This window comes from Silene latifolia, chromosome 1 (assembly GCF_048544455.1).
Source record: "Silene latifolia isolate original U9 population chromosome 1, ASM4854445v1, whole genome shotgun sequence".
Classification (NCBI taxonomy): Eukaryota; Viridiplantae; Streptophyta; class Magnoliopsida; order Caryophyllales; family Caryophyllaceae; genus Silene; species Silene latifolia.
In genome coordinates, this window is record NC_133526.1 from 28,076,511 (window position 1) to 28,087,199 (window position 10,689).

At 36.4% G+C, this 10,689-nt stretch overlaps 1 protein-coding gene across 1 annotated transcript; it reads right to left on the reverse strand.

Moving 5' to 3' along the window:
- Positions 1–1,431: 1,431 nt before the first annotated feature.
- On the reverse strand, positions 1,432–5,354 carry LOC141601944 (F-box protein At3g56470-like). The gene is made up of 3 exons (XM_074422252.1): positions 5,268–5,354; positions 2,854–3,910; positions 1,432–2,769 (listed from the first exon to the last, which is right to left on the reverse strand). Exons 2-3 carry the CDS (start codon positions 3,348–3,350, stop codon positions 1,662–1,664), a joined length of 1,605 nt encoding a protein of 534 aa, XP_074278353.1. The 5' UTR covers positions 3,351–3,910; positions 5,268–5,354; the 3' UTR covers positions 1,432–1,661.
- Positions 5,355–10,689: the final 5,335 nt, after the last annotated feature.

Here is a 10,689-nt window from a genome sequence, read left to right on the forward strand (position 1 = left end):
TTCATCCCCCTCAAACAAATTCCTAGGTATCTAGTCTCCGCCGGCTACCGATCAACCAAGCCAGGAAGCACCGGCCGGGGGCAATCAAATTCAACCTAAGACTCTCACCCTGGTCTCGGCCAGCGTCTTGTTCTTTTCCACATCGGATACCCTTCACGCATCCATGTGGAGGGGGGATATGGCATATGGTACGGCCTAACAAGAGCCCCGCCGATACACAAGAAGACACCGATCTGAAAAAATTTGCGAAATTTACTTAGTGCGAGAATATATGCTCAAGATACATCGGAGCCCATACCACGGCATAGACTACGGCTGGGGCAAATTGATGGGGCATATTCTCGCACCACCGACCAAGTCAACACACCGAGCAAGGTCAAAGATATCCACAAAGAAGTCAACGACTTAGTGGGCCTAGCCGATCGCAGACCCATCGGCTGTCACCTGGGTCACGGCCGACAACTAGCCGTAGGGCACATATCCGCGTACTCACATCCAGACCCTCGGCCGCCCGCCATAGGTCCATCGGCCGAGGGTAGAACGGTCTTTCCACCTGATAGCCACTTGGCCACTTGGCCACTACGTGACAAAAGGTGAAAGCCTATAAATACTCCTCAACCTTCATTGAGGAAAGGATCCAACTAATCCACAACTAAACCTAATATCACACATAAACTGGTATTATCTTCCTCATCTCTCTACAATATATCGCTCTAAATAACATACAACTTAATCCTTTAAGTTTACTGACTTGAGCGTCGGAGTGAGTACGCTTGGCGCAAAGCCAAGCCCTCAGTTCGTTCATTGATGCAGGAGAGGCCGAGAGGAACGATAAAGAAAAGAAGAATCCAACCAAAGACATTATTCTACAAGCCAAGGGTGGTAACGAATATCTGCTCTGGAATTACACCCGGAACATAGATATTTTTTTTAAGTTTATATTGGAATATTTGATAGTTTTTGGACAACCTAGCTGGTATATGTGATGTTTATATGTAATATTTTCAAGTGATGAATCAAGTACTTGGTTTATTTGATATACATAAACATAAAAAAATATCATTTGGTTCGTTATTAGAAGGTATGATGCTTAGGTTGGATTTAATTGAGATTATTGATAGGATGACGTTATTATTGCAGACCACCAATACGATGGATTATTGTGATGAAATAAACCTAATATAAGTCCCATTTTTTTTTTAGGGAATGACAACTTTTTTTTTTTGGATTGGAGATAAGTTAAGTGGGGAGGGGCTGTGAGAGGTCTTTTTGAAGAGACGGTCACAATTCACTAATAATTCACTAATAAGACGCATTATTTGGGAAATACTTTCCATTCTCACTCAACCTAAGATAAACTTGTTGATTTTAATGTTATTGACTCCAAGATGAATTTCGGGATGGGTGATATCATTAGCAATCGAAAATAAAGACCACATAATGTCCACATTGTTATATTTCTCTAAACTATAAAAACAAATCGCAATGATTGTTCTGATTAGAATTGAGATCTTAAATTCAACAAAATTAATACACAATTGTTCCTTTAACATAATTGTTTCCTTTTAAGCTTTATGAACTTGGTCATCAAGATAGGAGGGCCTCATTGCAAGTATTGTCACACAATTCTACATTACTAATAGCTGCCGAGTAAATGATGCCTAAATCCAACAACACCTATATGGCTGTTTCATAAAAAAGAAATCCTTATACTCATCTTCACTACCATCAACATGATATTTTTGGGTCTCTAATGAGTAGTAGACGATATTGTTTCCTTTAAGCCACGGGAGGTATATCCGATTCCTCATTCTGTTCACTTTAGAAACCTCCTCGGAGAAACATGAATTATGGCTTATAAACAAGATATGATTTCCAAGGTCTTTGGCTCGAAACCATTTCTTGTTCAAGAAATTGAATCTGAAGACTTGAACCCAACATCCTTTTTTCCCGATGAACACCGAAATGAGATCCCCACCACACTCGACTAGATAGCTAGAATGAAACCCACCAGCTCGGACAAATGGTCTACCATATACTGTCCACCGTGGATCTCCATCTCCAAGTTGGAATACTCCAAGGTTTCCTGTATCCTCATCTAAAAAGTAAAATCCACCTGCATAATACATGGGACTAGCAAAACCAGGACAAAACCGACCATCTTGGTTGTTGCCAAAGTGGCATGAATTCCATTCCTTGTCCTCAAACTGCAAGTAGTTGATGATAACTCCGTCACTAAAGTTGATAGCGACAGTCAAACATGAGGAACAACTTGGGTACGACGAGAATCCAATCGTCAGAAAATGACGTGTAGGAGGATGAGGGAGATACCTCTTCTCTCTAGTGAAGGGATTGAGGAACTGTATAGATTTACCATCGTAAATGAGTAGCCACCCATTCTTGGAGAATTTAATGTCAAAGAAGTCCTGAGCTTCGAAATTGCAGAAACTTGAGTCTTCACGACAAGGGTCCATTATTTGACATAGTCCGCTCTCATCCTCGAAAACCATCAACAAGGGGAACACATTATTCTTTTTCCATTGAGGCATCGGTGTGGCAGATTGAATAATCTTGCTAGTGCAACGGAAACTCCAGTAGTCAAACAAATGCATATATTTTGAAGTTAGTTCTATGATGTGGAGGGGAAGCTTATACAGGTTGTTTTCTTGCTTTTTCTCCTCGACTTGAAATACTGATTTGCACTCCGTGGTACTAACAGCTTCAGCTTCAACTTCACAGGACTTTTCACTTTGTAGTCTCGCTGAAATCCTGTAACCACCAGTGAAAGACACGTTATTGCATTCGTTAACAAAATGATGCAATCAACGGTAGCAAGAATTGTTGTTCACAAACCTGTTATGTTGGGGTGTCACCCAAACAGGCCAATAGCTGCGAGGGTTAAGCAACTTTGGGCAGGGTAAAAAGGTAGAACTACAATCATTTAGACTGTAGCAAACCACCGCCTCTTGTACATACTGTGACCGAAAAAAGTAGACGCAATTCCCTTTGACGGTGCCTGTGGAAGCAGGCCACCAAGTACAGCCATCTTCAACTAGAAGAAATGCACGGTCACCCAAACACTTGACCTCAACCCAACTTCCTTTCTGCAAGTCCAACTCAAAAATTTGGAGTCTATGGACACCATCATAATGACGGGTCCCTACTTTCACAACATAAATACTACCACATGATTCAACCATAAAGGTAGAGCATAGCATAAGCATGAGCGGGTTTTGAGGCATGCTTATTAATGGCAACGACTTTATTGTGAACGAGTTTGAACCATCATCTGCAACTTTAATGCATACCAGACAACGTTTCCGTGAATGGTAGAGTACAGGCACAACCATAGAGGACCCCGTTGAGCGTAACCACACTTAACAAGGCAGCTGACTCACCTTCAACTTCAACTCTTTCAGAAACCCAACCAGGAACATCCCGTCTTCTCGGATGAAGCTGGCAGCAAAAAGCCCAGCCTCTGAAGAATAAGAAAGCAAAGCAATTATTGATGATATTTTCACCACAAGGGGAAGGGGATGATGTCAAAGCAAATCTCATATGACCAGGTCCTTCATCATGGAAATTTAACGGGGGTAGTTGTATTGATTTCAAGGTGAAGGGGTTCCAAAGTGTAAATGAGTAGTTATCAGGATCCTCAAGCCTTTCATCTCGCAGCAATAACCAGCCGAGATGTGCAGCCTGTATCAACTTGCCTCGCATTTCGGGAACACTTCTGAGGTAGGATTTGTTGTTAAAGGGTGATGTGCTGAATGTTTGTACCTTCTTCGATTTGGCATCGCCATGTGTGTAGATCAGCCAAGGTAGTAATTCTCCCGGTAATGCAGTTGGGGGGCGTAGTTTATCATCCATTATTGGAGAGACTAGAGATTATATTATTCTTCTTTCAATCCTTTATATTCATACATAGACAAAAAAAAAAAAAAAAAAATCTTGTTAATAAGCCCAAATTTAATACAAACATTACATTTTCAAGACTTAGTTTCATTGCATATATAATTATATACCACCAAACAAAAGAAAAATTCTTTACAAATAATGAATACACAAGTACTGCTTCAAAACGGTTTTACACGAATAGAGAAGCGCAAAATCATATGCTCATTAAACCAAATGCGCCTTTAACAATTCCGTTTAAAAAAGCCGTTTTGACATCTAAATTGAGCCGGCGGAGATGGCCCATGCTCATAATTAACTAGGGGTGATAAACTGATAATGAGCCGAGCTGAGCCCGGGCTTGGCCTTACTCGGCTAGTTGGCTAGTGCTCATGAAGCAAAACTCGAGCTCTAGCTTAACCGAGCTTGAAAACTTGTGTTCATTATCAAGCTTGCGAGCTTTAATTCATTTCTTTTGATATTATCAATAATAAGGCTTGAATGTAATGCTCCGTAAATAAAAGTACAGTATTTGACAACAGTTAGTCTTGCTGAAGACGGGTCAGAGCAAATGACGGGTAATGCCACTCACAAAACGGATAGGGGGACAAGGTGGGGACACCCCCATGTGCTTCCCTCTCTCCTCTATTTGGGTCATTTGTGAGAGAAAATGGTATCCGTCACTTGAAAGTGACGGATACGTGCCGTCTTCAATGAGATTTTGTGATTTGACAAATCATTGAGAACTATATATGATACTTCGTACAAGGATATATGCTTGATAAATGCCGATTTTTTTTTTTTTTTAAAGAAAACGAGTCATATCTTATCAAAATATTAGGAAAGAATAAGATATATGGTATATTCTAATTTACCATATCTTTCTCTTATTCCTTCCTAATACAAATCACGCAGGTTTGAGCCGTTCAAGAGCTTTTCGAGCCGAGCCGACGTTAGCTCGGCTTGACTCGTTAAGCTCTCGAGCCGAATTTGCATGTGCTGACCGAGTTGCTCACGAACTGTCTCGTCTCATAATCTATCACCCATAGTCATAACTCATAATACATGAGAAAACCAAAAACCAAAAATAGGAGTATAAGAATCATATGTAGGTGTGGAATTCTAATTAGAACTAGCAATGGAGCTAGAAATTTAAATCTTCGTTGCCAAAATTTCAACATTTAAATCTATGGTTTTAAGCTAATTTATTGTTAAACGGTTTTACACAGAAATTTCAAGCGAGTTACCAAGAAATTAATGTGTAAAATTGAGAATGCAAAATGAATATAAATAAAAAGATTGAGAGACGGAAAAAAATAAAAAAAAATAAAAAAATAAAACCAAAGATGAGAGAGAAGATCAGATTTGCATACTCGGTAATTTTCTCTACTTCTCCTGGAAGGTGGCGGAAATCTAGCTCACACGATCTTTTCGGTCAGGTTTTCAAGCTCAATGTATATACTCACTCCAATTCCAAATAACCCTCCCATTTAAGGGGCACAAGAATTAAGGAAGGGAATATTATATGGTAAAGTATTTGTGTGGAGTAGGAGATTAGAGAAAGGGAAGGTATTATGTGATTAAAATAAGTACTGTTGTGAGGTAATGTGATTAAAATAAGTATTATTATGGGATAAAGTGATTAAAATAAGATAAAGTATGAGTATTGTGGGTATTGTTGTGAGGTGAGGTGATTAAATAAGTATAAAAGTTTGCCAAATAAGAAAATAAGAAGATTATTGTGAATAGACGAAAAAGGAAATAGGGAGAGTTATTTAGAATAGGATGGAGTATAAAAACAAACGTAATTTATTTCGCAGTATGTATTTTCTCAATACAGTACTTTTTGCACAATAATTTTCATTAGCATGCCCCTAATTAAAAAAATCTCTTACCCTAATTCTTTCAATTCATAATCTTATAACCTTTCAAATTAATCAATTTTAGTCAATTATAAATGATAATTTGAGTGTATAACATGTATTAGATTCGTTGGTTGCAAATTATTATCATACCAGTATTTTTTCTTATGTTTTTTTTTTGTTTTAGTTAAAATTTAGGGTTTTAAATGTTAGATATTGATTATTGGGCAGTGGTGTTGGAGGAGTATGGCTGGTGCCAAGGACGGCACATGGGTGGCCGACCGTCGGCATTCTTGGAAGTGTACGGCGGCAGGTGCGCAAATGTGAGATTGGGTGTGGCGACCAAGTTCTTAATGGATGAAACTCCACGAACAAACAAGTTATTGGTGGCCCTCCATGGAATTCCATCCTCCAAATTAAATCCAATTGGTACACATAATTCAATGTTAGATAGATTGCAAAGAATGAACACTTTAATTATACGGCAAATGTTTGATTATGAGATCAATTCGTGATTTAATGGTTTTTTTTCTCTCTATGTAGTACAAGGGGAGAAGGGGAAGAAGGGGAAATGAGAGAGGTAAAATTGTCAAAAGTGTACTATAATGAGTAAAATATGTACTGCGAAAATCAGCACCCAAAACAAATTATATGCTCGTATTTATATATACTGACACTGATGTTAGGGCTCACTTGGATCATTGGATTAATAATGGAAATATGGAATGTCCAATTTACCTGTTTTTCTTATGGTTATTAAAACGTGTTTATTTATTATTTTATTATATGGAAAGTGATGTATACGTATTTTCCGTCCTATATATTAATTCTTGAAATTTTTACGGAATGTTAATCATCACCATCTTTACAATATTTTCTTGAAAATAGGAGGAACATTTTGGGTTGGAGAGAGAGTACATGTCTGCCATATTTGGCATGCAACTGAGGCAGGCGAAAGGGCAACAAAGGCAAACCTGATATACTGGTTATAAAGCTGTGCTGCCGCCTCCAGGGATTCGTCAGTGTAGCGAAGCTTATGATGTAGAATTTGTATGGTTTCATCTGCTGTTGCTTCCGGCACTTTCACAGGCTGAAACCTTGTGTCTAGTGCAGGATCTTTCTCGATATGTTTCCTGTATTCATCAAGAGTGGTGGCTCCAATGCACTACAAGCAAAGATACACAATTGGAGACCTTCCTAACTGCTCATTTAAGCATAGAAGTAAAAGTGGTGACACTCTTTGAATCTGAAGGAGTACATGTTTAACATGCTCCTATTAGGAAATAGCAATAATAACACGAGTCTTAACACCCAACCCACCTCGTCTGCAAGCTTCGTCAGATTTGTTACATACTCCTCCAAGGTGGGCATCTTATTTCCAGTGGTGCCTCCACCAACGCCACCGCCAACAGTTTCTGTGTTCTCATCCACCATTCAAATAACCTTTCAACCCAACAAAAATAAACATTTGCTTTTGCAGACCAAGTTGCATACACAATGAGAATATAAGCGCGGCTAATAAAAGATTAATTTTCAACCTGTGATCGAATTTTACTTGTCATATCCGAGTAACTAAGTCATTGAAGAGAAATAAAAGACTGACTGAAGGTAATACAAGTAGCAAACACATTGAAAATAATATGAATTAGTTGAACAGATTGTGTTTTCATTAAAAAAAAAAAAAAAAAAAAACAAGTTCATATTCTATTTGTAGCTCATAGTCTCGTTGACTTACCAAGTTGCCGAGCTCTTCCAACGAAAGTTCCAACACACCCTTCGCACGAGGAGTGAACGGAATCTCAACAGTAACAAAACCACTACCTCTTCCAATTATCTTCTCAACTTCTACAGGGCATCGTCTTCGAGATTAATTCCCGAACCTTGGCAGCTATACCTGTGCCTTCAGTAATAAGACCCAAAAGATAAAAGCTCATATTGAGCAAGCATGAATAATTTAATAGTAGCTTTCTCAGTGAAATGTTCTAACATTGCTCTAACTACACTCCGGCTGGCTGTCCTTCGTACAGATAAAAGCTCCCTCATTTTGGTATAAAAACAATCACTAGTAGATCCCAAGGTATCAAAAGAATTAGCCCGAGAAACTAATTATCTGATACCCAGATGCCTGAAGGGTGGCCATCATTTTGACTGATACTGTCTATTTCTTTGATAGGCAGATGTAGAAGGGATATTAGGGGACTCAAGTGAAGCCCAGACCATGAATCACACAGGTTAATCTGCACTTAAAGACCAAGACATGGTTAGCAAAAAAATCACAAATGACACATGTGACGTAAATTTTGCAGCAGCCCAACAACAAATAGTACGAGGAGCTTAGGACGCAAATCAACTGAACGTATGCTAATTAAGAGTAAACATATTCTATATAAGCACAGCATATTCTACACACAAACATTGATAATGTTCAGGCATTAGAGTAAACATTGATAATGTTCTAAGCTTTCTCAAGGACGGCATGATAATGTTCACAGTAGGTTAATTAGGTGACTTCAGGGTGAAACCCTTCACCCTTGTTTGATCAATGCTCTCTAGTTTTCTAAGCTAAGACATGTTGTCCATACAACTTAGCTGAAGCCTGAATGTACAGCAACTTGCAGTCTTAGTGGCTCCTATATGATGACGGAAACATAAATAAAGCAGAGATAAACTATAGTTTTATACTTCTATATACGTACAGCAACAACATTACCCATGCGCCTCAAAGGCGGGAAAATAACGAGTGTCAGATGTTGGTAGCTGTAAACTTAATATACCTATCAGTGTGTCGTAATTTGAACATAGAACGACTTCTAAAAACATTGGATTTGCCACTAGTAGAACATAAAACGCCTTCTAAAAACCTCAAATAATGGGGTTTTCTTTGGAATTGACAGTGACAAGAAACTCACTAGTTACTAATTATGGGTTTTGATGTGAGTTATTAGGTAATACTCTGATTTCTTTTCTAAAATTACTCTCTTTTGCATCATCAACAACAACAGGACTGACTTACATATTATAAACTATATAAGTTTCACCTCTGATTTCACACTCATTTACTACTAATCATCAAACTCTACTGTTTTATACTGTTATTTTTTCTTCATTATCAACAACAACAACAACAACAACAACAACCGGAAGACCCATATTGAGGGTCATAACCTGTAAATCAAATTAGAAGCTGTATAAAAAAGTGTCAAAGTGGTGTAATAATAATCTAGACTATTCAGTAATATGGATATACAGTTAAATTTTACAAAGATGCCAGGCACGAATCCAATTTTTATCATCATGAGTTGTCTAAAACAGAAAGTGGTAACTGTTGTGAAAACAAATCATTAGTAGAACCAAAGGTATTCAAAGAATTACGACCAGGCAACCGACCATGAATCACACAAGTTAATCTAGTCCGTACTTGGCTAAGAAAATAGGCAATCCATACAAGGAGATTGAATAGTGATACCCTGATTTCTTTTCTTTGTAATTGAAAGTGACAACTGACAACAATGATACTCTTGTTTCACTGGGTTACTAATTATGGATTTCTTTACTAATTATATGTTTTAGGGAGTATCTCTGACTGGCTAACATATGCTAACTACTACTTACTATATAAGTTCCTCTTATTGACTACTAATTAGTTTTGTGGTCCGTGAATTTCACGGGATATTTTGTTTTTAGTGTGATATTTTTAGTATTTCTAGTAATTGAGACTTTATAAAATATCAAATCACATAGTAAGATTACCTTATGAATATTTCATAATAGATTGTGTACTAAAAATACGGGCATTGACATGTTAACATAAAGATCAAAGTCTATAAATTAAAGAGTGTATTTTTTCAAAGGTAAAATGATGAAAAATAAAAATCAACAAACACCAAAATAAAAAATACAGTTGAAAAAAAAAAACTAAAAAACTATTACTCATTCACGTTGATGTCGTCAATCTTACACTTAGTTTTTAATATATAGTTCTTTAAGCAATCCTAATATTTTACTTCTACATATAATCTTCTTTCTCTAATGAATCGTCCCTATAAAAAAGTAACTCATTAATTAGTGCGAATTAACCAACAAAATAGTGGAATTTGTTTTATACAATATTATCGTTATTAACTTAAACTTCCTCTTAAATAGAGAAAGAAAGAGGGAATATGAATGAAGTCTTAGAGATGTAAGTATGTTAACCTTTGAATAGGTCAACACCACAAATCTTGGTAGACCCTAAATGAGAACAAAACAAATACATACGATGAAGTTGAAAAATGTGATCAAAACTTCGTACCAATGGAACTTGCACTAAAAAAGAAATAAATTAGTTAATAATCTAAAACCTTAATACATTTACCTTAATTAGAATAGAATCATAGGAAGATTAGTGACACATTTAGTTCTACGAACAATAGGGATGAGAAAATTTTGTTTTATAAATTTTGCCTTCCAACAAAAATATATAAACAATTGAGGATGCGTTTATGACTTTTGAGCATCATTTTTTCATTATTATCAAATTTAATATAAGTATAAATATGAATCAAGGTTCATGACTTTTGAGTTTTGACCATCATTTTTTTTCATTATTATGAAATTTAATATAAACATAAATAAGGAGTAAGGAGAAATGGAATGTATAAGGTTTGATTGATTACTAATAATTATAATTTTTATTTACAAAATCTACTTTATACAAGAGTGGTTTAAGATATTATCGTATGTAATTAAATATGACATATAGATTATGGTAGATAGTTTGGCTTGCCTTTTAATTAGATTTATAGATTATAGATTTTTTATTTAGATGATAGAGTTATAGATTTTTCTCAGTATTATGAAGTCTAATATAGACATAAATATGGTGTAAGGAGAAATGGAATGTGAAAGGTTTGCTTTATTATTATTATTATTGTTATTATTATTATTTTTTTTT